This window comes from Pezoporus occidentalis, unplaced genomic scaffold, assembly GCF_034315485.1.
Source record: "Pezoporus occidentalis ecotype Australia unplaced genomic scaffold, CSIRO_AGI_Poc_V1 ctg6, whole genome shotgun sequence".
NCBI lineage: Eukaryota > Metazoa > Chordata > Aves > Psittaciformes > Psittacidae > Pezoporus > Pezoporus occidentalis.
In genome coordinates, this window is record NW_026915943.1 from 9,175,142 (window position 1) to 9,190,707 (window position 15,566).

Here is a 15,566-nt window from a genome sequence, read left to right on the forward strand (position 1 = left end):
TGTACATCGAATGAGCCTCCTCTTTCTGACAAGATAACAGCTGTTGCTGGGAATAGTGATTTTATGTCCTTTTTTGTTACACTGATGTCTTGTGTAATTTGTTTTCTAGGAGACGGAGTCAGGGTGTGGTATTATGGAAGAGCCTGAGCTCACTCTGATAAGCTCAAATGACATCAGTATTGCAGAATCAGACATTGAACACAGTAACCAAGGGAAGATTAAGGAGGATAAAATAAGCAGCCCAGCTGCTGTGGATCAGTCTGAATTTCATGTTTTTACTGAGGTGAGTCTTTATTATCTAACGTAATTATGATTTTAACTTAGGCTTAATCCTAATAAGGAGAGGCCTCACTGTAGCAGTTAATCCACTGTTGCAAAGCGATGTTAGGATTATCTGTGCTTAGTAATTGCTTGGATCATCTTTGTTCGATGCTGTTTTCCACACAGATCTAATAGATCTTAAATTTGGGCTATTCCTTAAAATCACTACCTTGTCATATCAGTGCAGTTAGTTTGGGAAGACTTCTGCTGAGAAATAGCTAAATAGGGAATTGCTGGGTATGCTCAAGTGGAAGAGGAGAGTTTACAGGTCATGGAAGGAGGGGCTGGCCACTTGGGAGGAATATAAGGCTGCTGCTAGAGGATGTAGGAAGGCAGCTAGGAGGACTAAGGCCTCCTTAGAATTAAACCTGGCGAGAAGGGTCAAGGACAGCAAAAAGAGCTTTTTCAAATACATGGCAGATAAAACTAACACCAGAGGCAATGTAGGCCCACTGATGAACAGGATGGGTGCCCTGGTGACAGAAGATACAGAGATGGCAGAGTTACTGAATGCCTTCTTTGTCTCTGTCTACTCTGCTGCAGGCAGTCCTGAAGAGCCCTGTACCCCTGAGACCTTAGATGAAGTCAGGTCGACGGAGCGGTTTGCCTTAGTCGATGAGGAATGGGTTAGAGATCAGTTGAGCAATCTGGACATCCATAAATCCATGGGTCCAGATGGGATGCACCCGCGGGTGCTGAGGGAACTGGCAGAAGTCATTGCTAGACCGCTCTCCATCATCTTTACCAAGTCTTGGGAAACAGGAGAGGTGCCCGAGGACTGGAGGAAGGCAAATGTCACTCCAGTCTTCAAAAAGGGCAAGAAGGAGGACCCGGGTAACTATAGACCGGTCAGCCTCACCTCCGTCCCTGGGAAAGTGATGGAACACCTTATCCTTGGTGCCATCTTAAGGCATATCAAGGATAAGAGGGTTATGAGGGGCAGTCAACATGGCTTCACCAAGGGGAAATCATGTTTGACCAATCTCTTAGCCTTTTATGAGGAAATAACACGGTGGATGGATGATGGCAGAGCGGTGGATGTGGTCTACCTTGACTTCAGCAAAGCATTTGACACAGTCTCCCACAGCATCCTCACGGCTAAATTGAGGAAGTGTGGTCTGGATGATCAGGTAGTGAGGTGGACTGTGAACTGGCTGAAGGAGAGAAGCCAGAGAGTTGTAGTCTATGGGGCAGAGTCTAGTTGGAGGCCTGTAACTAGTGGAGTGCCTCAAGGGTCAGTACTGGGACCACTATTATTTAATATATTCATCAACGATTTAGATGAGGGAATTGAGTGTACTATCAGCAAGTTTGCTGATGACACTGAGCTGGGAGGAGTGGCTGACACGCCAGAAGGCTGTGCTGCCATCCAGCGAGACCTGGACGGGCTGGAGAGTTGGGCAGGGAGTAACTTGATGAAATATAACAAGGGAAAGTGTAGAGTCCTGCATCTGGGCAGGAACAACCCCAGGTTCCAGTATAGGTTGGGGAACGACCTGTTAGAGAGCAGTGTAGGGGAGAGGGACCTGGGGGTCCTAGTGGACGACAGGATGACCGTGAGCCAACACTGTGCCCTTGTGGCTAAGAAGGCCAATGGCATCCTTGGGTGTATTAGAAGGGGGGTGGGTAGTAGGTCGGGAGAGGTCCTCCTTCCCCTCTACTCTGCCCTGGTGAGACCCCATCTGGAATATTGTGTCCAGTTCTGGGCCCCTCAGTTCAAGAAGGACAGGGACCTGCTGGAGAGAGTCCAGCGCAGAGCAACTAAGATGATTAAGGGAGTGGAGCATCTCCCTTATGAGGAAAGACTGAGGGAGCTGGGTCTCTATAGTTTGGAGAAGAGGAGACTGAGGGGTGACCTTATAAGTGTCTATAAATATATAAAGGGGGAGTGTCACGAGGATGGAGCCAGGCTCTACTCAGTGGCAAACAATGACAGGACAAGGGGTAATGGGTACAAACTGGAACACAAGAGGTTCCACTTAAACTTGAGAAGAAACTTCTTCTCGGTGAGGGTGACGGAACACTGGAACAGGCTGCCCAGGGAGGTTGTGGAGTCTCCTTCCCTGGAGACATTCAAAACCCGCCTGGACACATTCCTGTGTAACATTATCTAGGTGTTCCTGCTCCGGCAGGGGGATTGGACTAGATGATCTTTTGAGGTCCCTTCCAATCTCTAGCATACTGTGATACTGTGAAATAGAACTGTCTTGCTGACAAGACTAACTTGTATCCCATTAGTTGAAGACTTGAATTGATAGGAGAGGGTGGGACAAAGCTACAAACTAAACAGGGAAAAAAAGGACAAATCCCTTCCCTTGTGGATGGAGCTAACCAGGCCCACACAGCAGTTTGAGGTCTATGGGGAAAGTATGGTCAGCTCATCGTCCTGCCATGCTTCATGTGCCTATGGCATGCTTGTGCTTATGTGAAGCAAAGGCAGTGAATCGTAGTGGTACTGGTTTGTAATGGCTTGGGTGGCACAGCAGTAACGTAGACCCAAGTCATCTCTGTTAGATAAAACCATGATCCAGTTGTGTGAGGCATCTAGAACAGACCCTAAAAGTGCTCAAGGATGGGTCTGCAAAGTAACCAAAGTGTGGACAAAGTACACAAAAGGTGTAACAAAGTGGAGGTGGGTGGCTGGAGGCTGTATTTGGGCAGTAGGTGTCACCTTCAGCTGCGAATGGGGTAAAGGGACAGAGCAGTGAGCGTAGTGGGGAGAACCAGAGGGAAGAAAAACACATCCATTGGGATGGAGTTACACAGCCCTGTGTTAAGAACCAGCAGGTGAGATCTGGTGGGCAAAGGATCTTTAATGGATTATTTTAAGTTTTAAAATGTTTTCTAGAAAGTAGCTTTTGAATGCTTACCACCAGGATTCCTTTCTGGTGTTCTTGCATCTGCTATCAAGGCAAAAGAGTACATCTTGTATCTGCATTGGGTCTGTGTTACTGGTACAGCACTGCCACTTCACTCAAATTTGTTGTGTATTTTAAGCACTTCCATCACTGATTCCTTCTGAAACAGGAGAGAGAATTTCTGCCACTAGTTCCAGATGCAGATTATTCGGTGTTTGCAAGGCCTGACAGTTCTTCCAAAGCTCGGAGTCCCAATGACTGTCACCTCCCATCACGTCAGACTGCAGGTAAGTGTCAGTCGTAGAATCACAGACTGGTTTGAGTTGGAAGGGACCTTAAGATGATCCAGTTCCAGCCCCCCTGCCATCGGCAAGGACACCTCCCACAAGAGCAGGTTACTCCAAGCTCCATCCAACCTGGCCTTGAACACTGCCAGGGCTGGAGCAGCCACAGCTTCTCTGGGCACCCTGTGCCAGCGCCTCAGCACCCTCACAGGGGAGAATTTCTTCTTCATATCTAATCTCAATCTCCCCTCTTCCAGTTTAAAGCTATTTCCCCTTATCCTGTCACTACATGACTTTGTAAAAAGTCCATCTCCAGATTTCTTGCAGTCTCCTTTAGGCACTGCTCAAGGTCTCCCCAGCGCCTTCTCTTCTCCAGGCTGAACAAGCCCAACTCTCTCAGCATGTCTCCACAGGAGAGGTGCTCCAGCCCTCGGAGCATTGTCATGGTTTCCTCTGGACTCTTGAGCAGGTCCACATCCTTCTTGTGCTGGGGGCTCCAGAGCTGAACCCAATATAGTGAAGTATATTCAGTGTACTGAATACATACTTCATGTACTTCACTATACTGAAGTTGAGATAGAGAAGGTCTTTATAGTATTAAAATCGTTAATTATATACACCTGTCCCTTAAAAAATGTGAAGCATCTTTTACTTAGGCATGTGCCTCTTGCTGCTCAGGCTTGAGCTGTAGTACATTTTCCCCAGGTTTAACATGTGTCTTATACCTACAATATGTTGGGGGGGGTTGTGTTACAACTACTTAATTTTGAAAAATTCTGTTGTGTGTTATCATTACTATCATATTTTGTTACTTGGTTTTTATTTCCTTCTAGGCCCAAGCTCTGTAGCCAAAGAATGTGTTTTTAACTATTCTGACAGTGTGGGACATCAGTAAAACACTGAAGCATGTTTTGTCAAGGATGAGCAACAGTAACATGAAAGACAGGAATTGGCAGAACTTAACTGTGTCAAGGACTTCTTAGGTCCTTGATTATGTTTTGAGGCATCAAGATGCTTTTATTTGTCACAGTTGTCCTGGCAGAACCACTAGTTATTAGATTCCATAGGCCTGAACTGCTGCTCATCACTCATAATGTCACTCTCAACAGTGTGATTTACCAAAATAGTCACGTTCAGCATTTTAGGAGAAATACATTGACTTGCACAAGTGGCTAGAGGTGATACTGACTTGCTAGAGGTGATGCTGCTCATGGCTACAAGTGAGGAATGTTCAGCCTGTTCACCTTCTCTCACAGTGATGGTGTTGGAGTTTGCGGCTGCACCCGGAAGCTTGCAAGAATCTTTCTTAAAACGGAAGCAGAACTTCATCCAGAAATCCCTGAAAAGAGTAGAAGGAATAAAAACTAAAGAGAGAGCAAATGAGAAACCAGAAGCCAGGCGGTCTCACAGAGGAAAGTCTGAGAAGTTAAGCAGGCAAAAAGAGTCTTCTCCTATCTCTGGTAGGTTTATCTGGGGCCAAACACATCATTGGATATCCTTTCAGGTGCTGTTTTGCGTCCAAGAAGAGCAAAATTTCACACTTGTTGCATCTTTACTACTGCAGACTAGGCTATTCTTTGTCTTCTCAGGGATGTGGGCAACTTTTTCCCCACTGCCTGGCCACTTCCTCAGTGTCACAGAGGCCCTTATGGGTCTTCATCCTGTTTTTACCTTCTGCCCACATGTTTGTACTCGTGTTTCTGCAAATCACAGTTGTTTATCAAAGAGCAACCATGTTAAGGGAACTGATGGGCAGCAAAGCTGGTGAAGGGGCTGGAGCACAGGTCTGCTGAAGAATGGCTGATGGAATTGGGAGGGTTTTGTCTGGAGAAAAGGAAGCTCAGGGGCGACCTTATCCTCCTCTACCTGAAAGGAGGATGGAGCAAGGTTTGGGTGCCAGTCTCTTCTCCCAGGTAAGAAATGATGGGACAAGAGGTAATGCCTCAAGTTGCACCAGGGGAGGTTTAGATTGGAGATGAGGAAAAATTTCTTCACAAAAAGTGTTGTCAAGCATTAGAACAGGCTGCCCAGGGAAGTGGTGGGGTCACCATCCCTGGAAATGTTCAAAATCCATGTATGTGAGGTCCTTAGTGACATGTGGTGGTGATCCTGGAAGTCCTGGGGTAATGGCTGGTCTTGATCTTGAAGGTTAGTTGATTCTGTGATGCATCTGTGAAAATGGGGAGCTGGAAGGCAGCTGGTGGGAAGCACAGCTGGATTAAAGTGCAGGCAGCAGCCTCATGAGGGAGACTGTGAGGCTTTAACACAAGACATCACCTCCATCAGGTCCATCCTGCATTCTGCTGGCTTATCTTTGTAATGTCCTTTAAAACCCATGGAAAACTTCTCAGCTTTTGCATTAGCTGGACTAAAGGTGTAAATTTAAGATTTGTCTTTCTTGTTAGGAAAAAAAGGTGCAGTTGCCAGTCAGTTGAAGAAAGTAGAAGTGTCTTCTCCAGGGGACAGGAATTCTGGAGAAACCGGAATGCGTCAGCGTACTTCAAGGTATGAACACAAGTGGAAGAAGCATGGATTAAAACCCAGCAGTTCATCTGTATGTTGTGAAGGTGACCACTCAGAGCAGTTTGTGATCTCCCAGTGCTGTGTAACACAGAACTGAGAGAAAGGCTGACTGTGTTTTCCTGCTGGGAAACCCTCTCGCAGTGCTGGCTGTAAGAAACCCGCTTCCTCTTCCTGCTGAGGCAGCTCATGTAGAACTAGATTAAAGCTGAAGCCAAGGTCACAATTGCACCTTGGCACTAAGGGCAATGTGCAGCAACTGCATCCCTGAACTGGGGGTTAGGAGTAGCCAAAAAGGAATTTGATGTGACTCTGGATTATGGGAGAGTGAAGTCAGAATTTCTTAATTTCTAGCAACTGAGACAGTATAAACCTTTAAAAATGTTCACTTACTGCAGCTTTGCCACTTGCTTCTGACAAACCAATTTTTCCCCTACTGTTTGTGCAGACTTTATAATCAACTTGCAGAAGTAAAAATGAGAAAGGAAGAAAAAACAAGGCAAGAAACTTATGCTAAGAACAGAGAAAAGGCTAAAGAGTTTCAAAAGGTAATACAGTTTATACAACATTGTCCTACCTGGTCCATTCCCATTTCACCAGGCTTCTACTCAGAGTAATCTGACATAGGTGTGGTGTGAGTACAGCTGAAACAGTGACCATCAAACCAGTCTGGCTTTTAAGGGATATCCTGGTTCAGGATTTCCCTGCCAGCACTGTGACAGCCTCAGGTTGGTTTTCTGGTGACTTGAGGTGGAGCAAAAATAGGCTGTTAGGGCTTTCAGCAGCTAGAAGGGCCACTTGGCAGAAGAGTGGGAGGTTATTAGTCTAAATGTGACTGAATGTCCATTATAAGGCAGTTTTGGGAGGGTGGGGGCTGGCTGCTTTGGCTATTCCAGATAGCCGGAGATCGTGCCTAGCTGAGCACACCTGAGCTAAAGGCTGTAGGATCCCCTCTGGGTTTGCCTGTAGCTGCTCTACAACAGGGGCTGAACCAGAGGCCTCAAGCTGTTGGTTCTCTGTCCCCTTGCTAAGCCTCACACAGCTGAAGTGCTTCATAGTCCTGCCAGGCTGAAGCTGCTCCTGAGGCTCCAGACCCACATCCTGCGTCTAGCACTGACCACCTCAACTTCTCTGTAGGGGAACACATCAGTGCTGCCCTTGCATTGTTTTACAAATCCCGTCATTAACAGGAAAAAAGAGCAATAAGCACATGTTCCCCCGGACCTGTAGGAGTTTTGGAGCAGTAGCTGGACTCACTGCTCTGCCGTTACTGATGTCCAGGTTACATGTTTTAGTCCTGTCACTCAAGCTACACTACACTAGCATGATGTTTTTTATTTGCAGAAGATGCTGGAAAAACTACGAGCCAAGAAAACTGGGAAAGCACCATGACTGGCTGAACACTTAACAAGACTGTCCTGGTACAGGCCAGGAGCCTACAAAGTACTGCACTTACATTAAGTTCATTGTGGAGCCATGAGGAATCCTCAGCTTTAAGCTGTAGGAAGACTGTGAGTAAACAAACTCACTTTTCCCAAGATCCCTACAGCAGCAGACTGACTGTTGCTGTAGTTGTGCTTTGTCTCAGACTGACACTGAAAAGCCTTTCTGGATGGGCATCTGTATTTTAAAGACAGATCGTCCTGTAATACACATGTATAAAGCATTTTCTAATAAAGCTTTTTAAGATGACACCTCCGGATGAAAGACATTTCCTTTGTGAAGTTTAACATTCATCTGTTCTCTGCACTGTGTGATTTAAGATGAGGACATGTGAACTCATGCAGTCAAGAGGTGTATCTAAAGCACATGGAGGGAAGAAAATAAATCCTTTACCCTGTTACTACTTCCAAATTCCATCTTTCTACCCACATTTGCCAAGCTCCTGATTCAAAGCCAAGGAATTACATCATGAGGACAAATGCAAAGCTCAGCTCCTGCTATGTGGTCATGAGCAGGTGGAAGCGCAGGGCCACTTCGCTGCATATCTAAGATACAGAACAGTTTGAGCTTACTTTTGATAAGCCATCGACTACACTTCAGGCTTGTTTTCACTGAGCTTTTCAGTCCCTGGTACAGTTGCTTGTACTGCAGTTGCTGAAGCTATTTCAGAGCAAAGCCAAAACCAGCTTGTCATTCTATGGAGAGGAGAGATGGAGGCTTCTTGCAACAGAACAATCAGCAGAACAATTAATGGTCTCTCATTTGGCTGTAGTGGCTCTGCAAGGGCTCCTCAGGCTTTCATGCAAAAATACTCTTGCTGCAGCCTCAGGGGAAGAGGTTGAGCCTACACTTTGCCAGGGGAGCAGCTGCCATGATTTATTTGCACACACCCCCATGTGCTTACACCAGAGCAACAGGAACTAATCCCAGGCTGCAGTTCTCTGACATTGATTTTATTTAAACATTCTGATATTCTGCACATTCTCTCCTGAAGTTCAGGACAGGGAACTGAGAGAAAACAGCTGATAAAGCTTTTACTCTCAAATTAAAACTTGATCTATACTCTTTGAGTCTTCTGCAACAGCAAGCTGGCAGCTTCACATCCTCCCACAAGGGCACTGCAGGCAAGTTGTGACAGAGGGTAAGGACAAAGGCTCCTGTGCTTCTGAACCAGTTTCCAAACACTGCACACTACTTCAGTGTCCAAAGCAGTGAGGGGAGTTGTAAGCGGCGAGGAGAAGCAGACAGGCCAACCCAATATGGGTGATAAGCAACTTCTGATTTATTTGTGACGCAGTTCACACATATATAGGAGTGGTATTCAGCCACTCCTTCTTGGCATAACAGTATTGGTTAGCCCCCACAGCTTCCTCCACATTCTCCTCCCAGGTCCGGTCTCCGGCCACCTGTGGGGGCCACCCCCTGCCTTGCTTGAACAGTCCTCCAGAACTCTATGGTCCTGCTCTTAAGAGTCATTCTGCAACAGGGAGTTAGGCTGAGTGATTAATAATAAATTACTGCAAGAAACACTCTGGATAGGGTTGTTTTTAGAAGAGCCATTCAGTTCTTTGCAGCAACAGCACCAGGACCTGAGAGAGGAAAAGCATCTGTTAGCACTTTTAGCTCATTGAGTCCAAGCTTTAACCCAGCACTGCTAAATCCACCACTAAACCATGCCCCTGTACACATCTACACATCTTTTGAATACCTCACCAGGGATGGTGGCTCCAGAACTGCCCTGGGCAGCCTGTTCCAATGCCTGACAACCTTTTTGGGGAAGGAATTTTTTCTAGTATCTAAATCTAAACCTCCCCTGGCACAACTTGAGGCTATTTCCTTCCCTTCTATCCCTTCATACTTGGGAGAAAAGACCAGCACCCAAACGTCTCCATCCTCCTTTCAGGTAGTTGTAGAGAGCAATAAAATCTCCCCTGAGCCTCCTTATCTCCAGGCTGAACAACCACACTTCCCTCAGCTGTTCCCCATAAGCCTGTGCTCCAGACCCTTCACCAGCTTCACTGTCCTTCCATGGACACGTAAGCAGCAATGAAGTTACAAGACAGCCTGTGCCACAATTGGATCAACGTGTTCTTCAGTTTTCCATGCTGTGGAAGTCAGCTGGTTTCAGCATTAAACTGATCAGCCTCTTCCTACATCAACATCTCAAAAACCCTGAGGGCAGTGGATAAACATCCTTTTCTAGTCCAAAAGGCCCAACTACATCGGGTTTATCTCCTCATAAATAGACCATAGCACACAACACGTGTCCACGGCATCCTGCAGAGGATTTCACTGTGCGGTCACCGCGTTAAGAGCTGCTGGTTTCTCAGCCATGCAAACCCTCTTTGAAGTGACCTCAAGTTTCTCTGTAGCACCAGCCATTCTGCTAAGCACTCACCTTCAGACTCACTTTGATGGCAACTCAGGGTTCCTCAGGCCTCCCACATGCAGACACTATGGGTCAAGGAGTCAGATTTGGTTAGAGAAGAGTTCACAAACTGTGTGTAAATTGCAGAGAAGCTTTTTTGCTCCTGTGTGCACAACAACAATCCTCTCAACAGCAGCTTCTGGAGCCCAAGTTACAACCTTTCTAACTAGAGCTTTTGCTACTCTGTAGCTTCAGTGTTGGAGGTGCCCAAGGATACAGCCACACACATGCACCTCAGCCAGAACTTGTTTTTAGCAGCAGAGGGGAGCAGCATGTCTATGACTGACAGAAAAGCTTTATTCCCAGCAGACTTAGTGCCACATGATGTGGCAGTTCAGGAGTCTGATGGCTTTGCTTTATGGTCATGTCCACAGCTCACCAGAAACAGCAACATCCCAGGCAGCCTTGGTAATGACCAGATCCTCTCCTCACTGCTGTTAGGTTGGTGATAACCTAAATCTGGAGCTTACATCAGTACTCCAGTTGCCCATCCCTTATTAGGGCAAATCAGTCCTGCCAATATATAAGCCAAGTTGTGTACCAACAAGCCTAAAAATCACAGGATGGTCTGGGTTGGAAGCGACATTAAAGGTCATCTAGTTCCAACCCCCTGCCACAGGCAGGGAACCTTCCACTAGACCAGGTTACCCCAAGCCCCATCCAACCTGTTAAAAACTCCATGTCCAGAGGAACTCCTCACAACCAGCAGCAGTCTAATTCAGAAACCAGCACAAACTGCTGCACAACAGTGACATCCATTTAAAGTATACAGGCACACGCAGTGACTTGCAGATAAGCAGCCTGCTCAATACTGCCAGAATTTGGGCTGACAACTGCCCAGTTCTCTCTACAAGACAACCACTTCCACACTTCTCAAGAACAGTTTACTGAGGCTTCCATGTTCCAGAGTCACACAAGTTAACATACAAACTATGAAGTAGCATGAAAGCATCTGAACTGACCAGCATCTTGGTGCTTACCTGTCACACAGGTTACCTTCTGCAGCTCATCCCTTCAACACAGCAACACCCACTTTACTCTGTATCCTAAAGCACCTGTTAGAAAGAACAGACAGAATGCACTTGCTGAGTTCCAGAGACAGGTATCCAGTTCTTACACTGAACATGCAACTAGAAAGTGAGTACACTCAAATCCCAGAGCAGGGCAAAAACTGTACGAGCAATAATACCAGGTTTAACAAACACAGCACAATGAAAACCAACGATGCCAACACTGACCTCCTGTAGCACTGATCTTTGAACACCCCAGCAGAGAATGCTGCTGGGTGCAGATACCATTCAGTGCAACACCCACAGTGCTTTTTCATCCACAACTGCTCGTTTAACAGTAAAGCTTGTATGCACCAGTTAGTGTCTACTGATGCAGTTGCCATGCAACCCTGAGGGAAAACACACTGTGGATTTCACCTAACGGAAACAGCAGCTTCAGAATTCTTCCACATTTTTGGCATGGAATATATTACAATCCTTCTTACTGTGAAGGATTTATACTTCTTTCAAAGTACTTTGCTTGGTTTCCTTTAAACACTGCACTCTACAGACCAGAAGCCAGAAATTTTAACTGCATATAGTAAACTGGCTGAGCTGCTCAGAAATTAAACTCTTTAAACCCCAACCTTTACCCAAGTATTTGCTGCTCAGTATGAAACTATCATGCATCTCTTGATATCTTAGTGATATCTCGGTGATACGGTTTGGTGGTGGTCTTGGTAGTCCTGGGGTAATGGTTGGACTTGATCTTAGAATCATAGAATCACAGAATAATTAGGGTTGGAAAGGACCTTAAGATCATCTAGTTCCAACCCCCCTGCTGTGGGCAGGGACACCTCACATTAAACCGTATCACCCAAGGCCTCGTCCAACCTGGTCTTGAACACTGCCAGGGATGGAGCATTCACAGCCTCCCTGGGCAACCCATTCCAGTGCCTCACCACCCTGACAGGAAACAATATCCTCCTTATATCCAATCTAAACTTCCCCTGGTTAAGTTTTAACCCATTACCCCTTGTCCTATCACTACAGTCCCTATTGAAGAGTCCCTCCCCAGCATCCCTATAGGCCCCCTTCAGATACTGGAAGGCTGCTAGGAGGTCTCCATGCAGCCTTCTCTTCTCCAGGCTCTACAGCCCCAACTTTCTCAGCCTGTCTTCATACAGGAGGTGCTCCAGGCCCCTGATCATCCTCATGGCCCTCCTCTAGACTTGTTCCAACAGTTCCATGTCCTTTTTATGTTGAGGACACCAGAACTGCACACAATACTCCAGGTGAGGTCTCACAAGAGCAGAGTAAAGGGCAGGATCACCTCCTTCGACCTGCTGGTCACGCTCCTTTTGATGCAGCCCAGGATATGGTTGGCTTTCTGGGCTGCAAGTGCACACTGCCAGCTCATGTTCATTTTCTCATCAACCAGCACCCCCAAGTCCTTCTCCACAGGGCTGCTCTGAATCTCTTCTCTGCCCACCCTGTAGCTGTGCCTGGGATTGCTCCAACCCAGGTGTAGGACCTTGCACTTGTCATGGTTAAACTTCATGAGGTTGGCATCAGCCCACCTCACAAGTGTGTCAAGGTCCCTCTGGATGGCATTCCTTCCCTCCAGCATATCAACCGAATCAAGGTCTTTCCCAACCAAGTTGATTCTGTGATTCTAAATGCAGGAGAACACACCATGTTTGTAAGTCACCTGAAGCTCAGAGAGATGGCATAGTGCTGCCTCTTTACCTACAGCCACCAAAACAATTCTCATGCTTTCATAACATAAGGAGGAATAAGCCATCCAGAAAACTTAAACCACAAGAAGTGTTAGCGATCAGGTACCCGCACAGAAATCCCATGCAATTCATGTTAGTTACACCTCAACTCCCAAAACACACCATCTCTTGACTCTTACCAAGCTTTTCCGCTTGAATCATCTTTGCTATTTGTACCAAAACACAAGCCAGTACCTAAAGGAGAACATGATGTGTTATTACAGCTCCCTGGATGCTACATTAACATCTGTCTTGCAGTTTTATCCCACAGAACTAACAGGTAGTTCAATGGGTAAAGCGAAACCACAAGTTTATTCTGTGAGGCATTTCCAACGACACGAACCTACAGAAGAGATCCTATCGGGATAGACCTCAGCACTTCTGGTACTCTGAACTAAAGCAACAGGTAAAAATCAAGCAGACTGAAACTGTCATCTCATACAGAACCTATTGTCTTTTTAACTTCTTTCGAGACACTTGGGGGAAGAAATAGGGTAAGTGATACTTCATCTTCCCCCTTTGTTAGTGTAACTCATTCATAGCAAAAGTTAATGTTACCTGAAAGGCAAAGAGAATGAACTACAAAACTGTATACAAACAGAATCCTCTAACCTCCCTGCTAAACATAACTTGCTTGTAGAAATGAAGCTATCAGTGCAAGACATCAAGCTGATCAGCTCCTTTTTGACTGAGACATTTGTACAAATGGTTTTGGACAAATCAAAGTCAAAACCAGTTCTAAACAGAGTACATTCTACATCACAACACCGTAACACAGTGTAGAAACAAGTCCCTGAAACCCCCCAAAAGTCACACAGACTTCCCACCACTGAAAACCAGAGCCCTTTCACCATTAAGGAATACTCAGAACCTCGCGTGATACTAACCAGCTCCAGAAGAGCCTTCAGATTCCCATGAAATGACATCCGGCATTTCTTCTGTCATCTTCTCTAATCACATACCACCTGTAAAGGCAGGATCAGGTCACAAACTGACATAGGGTGCACGCAAACCAGCAGAACCTAGAGCAGGGCTTGGTACTCAAGTGGTTCTAACCATCACAAGCACTCCTGATAGCCTATGTGGAATCACGCTTAACGTCTGAATATTCTCCTACTCCACCTGACAGCTCGTCTTCAATTGTTTATTTTAAATAAAAGACACATAGTCACCACCTTTGCTTATACAAAACACTGCATGTTAAATACTCAAGATGCCCAGAGTAAGTGCCATAAAAAGGACGCTTGTGTGGTGGGTTTGTTCAGAAAGGCCATTCTCACTCACTCTTTTCAGAGCAGTTGAACATCTTGCCAATCATCACAACAAGTTTTCGCACAGCATTCTCAAGTTTAGGGGGAGAGAAGCTCTGATGTTTTCTAAAGCAACACAGCATCTTCTCAGTTAAGAAAACAGCAATTTTACAGGCTCACCAAGATATAGCCAGCTAACCTGCAACAGGCAAGGGTTAAAAAGCAATCTGCACACCAGCTTACCAAGATGCTGCTTCAGACCGGACTACCAGGTGGACTCCCTAAAAAGTAAATTGTTGCATCTGAGTAACAGTTTGAAGTTTAAGTCTTAATAAGTTACTAAAATACTGAATGAAGAGTATCTATCATAGAATCACAGAATGGTTTGGGTGGGAAAGGACCTTAAGATGGTCAAGTTCCAATCCCCTGCCATGGCCAGGAATGCCTCACCCTAAACCATGTTGCTCAAGGCTCTCCAGCCTGGCCTTGAACACTGCCAGGGATGGAGCATTCACCACTTCTCTGGGCTGCCTGTTCCAGTGCCTCACCACCCTCACAGTAAAGAGCTTCTTCCTAATATCTAACCTGAACTTTCCCCCAGTATGAAGCAGACTGTGGTCCAGTTATGCTATCCGAATGGTAATGCCAAAGCGGGTTTTTTGAAATCAGAGCCATGGCCCAGGCTATCACACCACTGCCAACAGCACCTATCCACTATGTGAGAAACCAGAGTGCTATGGCACAGAGGTACAGCTAAGAGAGATACCTGACAAAGCAAACTCCTATGACATCACATTTTAAAGCTTACAAATATGCTCTAATAATCCATCTACAAGAATGCAGTGCTGCAAGTGTTCTTCCCCCACCTGCTAATTCTACTTCCTCTAGTAGGCAGGATGCAGAATCTAAACAAGCTCATCCTTGGGATTCTGCAGTAGCTGCATTTTCAGCTAAAGTGCATAGCTGTCCCACTAAGTGAACCTGTTACAGGTCTCATTGTCACCACTGCAATTAACTATACAGTGAGGAAAGCACAACCTGTTCCTTTTCTAGCCACGTTTTTCAATTCAGACACACAAGTGAGTTGTGTCTATTTGTTGAATAACATGGCATAACAACTCTTCACAATGGCTGCCGAACAGCTTCTGGTTTGGAAGCCCAGCCAGTTAACTTCAGCAGAAACATGTCACTTATCTGCCATCTGGTGCTTGGATTTGTGTTTCAAAAATCAAATCCCGCTTCCTTGTAAAAAGGCAAGCAAAACCTAAGACTTGAGCTTTTATGATCCTCATCCAACTACCTCCCCACCTAGAAAAAAACAACTATTTCCTCAATACTTACCCTCAAGTAGATGCTTTCCACTGTGTTCTAGACATCACAGGAATGCCCTTTTAAGAAGAAATATTTTCAAGTAATATCATTATAGCTCCTCAATGTTGCATTTTACAAGCTTTCCAATAAGAAACTTTTAATGTACTTGTTTCAACAGAAATACCAAGTTTAACCAGCACATAAGCATGGAAACCAACGATGCCAGCTGCTGAAATACTGTAGCACTGCTTTTTGAACACCCCACCAGGAAAACACTGCTGGGTGCAGATACCATCCAGTGCATAAGTCAGTCTGGTTACTTGCTGTAGAAATAGTACTTGCCTGAAGAAATCTGATACCCTTAAGCTGAAGTTCAGCAGAAAC

General features: G+C 45.7%; 1 protein-coding gene, 1 long non-coding RNA gene and 6 other non-coding genes across 13 annotated transcripts in view; 1 reads left to right on the forward strand and 7 right to left on the reverse strand.

The window, feature by feature from the left end:
• The window catches only part of CEP295 (centrosomal protein 295), a 40,102-nt gene extending 32,607 nt beyond the window's left edge, over positions 1-7,495 (forward strand). For 2 of the 6 annotated variants that reach the window (XM_062639318.1, XM_062639319.1), the window contains exons 23-28: positions 110-283; positions 3,349-3,466; positions 4,720-4,923; positions 5,869-5,968; positions 6,432-6,531; positions 7,328-7,495. In XM_062639318.1, coding sequence (XP_062495302.1) covers positions 110-283; positions 3,349-3,466; positions 4,720-4,923; positions 5,869-5,968; positions 6,432-6,531; positions 7,328-7,375 — 744 coding nt within the window. In that variant the 3' untranslated portion in view covers positions 7,376-7,495. Of the gene's footprint in view, positions 1-109; positions 284-3,348; positions 3,467-4,719; positions 5,256-5,868; positions 5,969-6,431; positions 6,532-7,327 lie in introns of those variants that run through there. The other 4 variants (XM_062639320.1, XM_062639316.1, XM_062639315.1 and 1 more) reach the window with 4 other exon arrangements.
• A 1,422-nt stretch (positions 7,496-8,917) lies between these two features.
• On the reverse strand, positions 8,918-14,319 carry LOC134174387 (uncharacterized). Its single transcript, XR_009968627.1, has 5 exons — positions 14,115-14,319; positions 13,509-13,586; positions 12,762-12,816; positions 10,835-10,909; positions 8,918-9,880 (listed from the first exon to the last, which is right to left on the reverse strand). It is a non-coding gene; the product is annotated as an uncharacterized LOC134174387 (long non-coding RNA).
• Positions 9,654-9,783, reverse strand: LOC134174416 (small nucleolar RNA SNORA25). Its single transcript, XR_009968632.1, has one exon. It is a non-coding gene; the product is annotated as a small nucleolar RNA SNORA25 (small nucleolar RNA).
• LOC134174415 (small nucleolar RNA SNORA8) lies at positions 11,024-11,160 on the reverse strand. The gene has a single exon (XR_009968631.1). It is a non-coding gene; the product is annotated as a small nucleolar RNA SNORA8 (small nucleolar RNA).
• Positions 12,867-12,998, reverse strand: LOC134174418 (small nucleolar RNA SNORA18). Its single transcript, XR_009968634.1, has one exon. It is a non-coding gene; the product is annotated as a small nucleolar RNA SNORA18 (small nucleolar RNA).
• LOC134174424 (small nucleolar RNA Z40) lies at positions 13,877-13,949 on the reverse strand. Its single transcript, XR_009968640.1, has one exon. It is a non-coding gene; the product is annotated as a small nucleolar RNA Z40 (small nucleolar RNA).
• Positions 14,320-14,850: 531 nt separating the features above from the next.
• Positions 14,851-14,983, reverse strand: LOC134174417 (small nucleolar RNA SNORA1). Its single transcript, XR_009968633.1, has one exon. It is a non-coding gene; the product is annotated as a small nucleolar RNA SNORA1 (small nucleolar RNA).
• Positions 14,984-15,346: 363 nt separating this feature from the next.
• Positions 15,347-15,485, reverse strand: LOC134174425 (small nucleolar RNA SNORA8). Its single transcript, XR_009968641.1, has one exon. It is a non-coding gene; the product is annotated as a small nucleolar RNA SNORA8 (small nucleolar RNA).
• Positions 15,486-15,566: the final 81 nt, after the last annotated feature.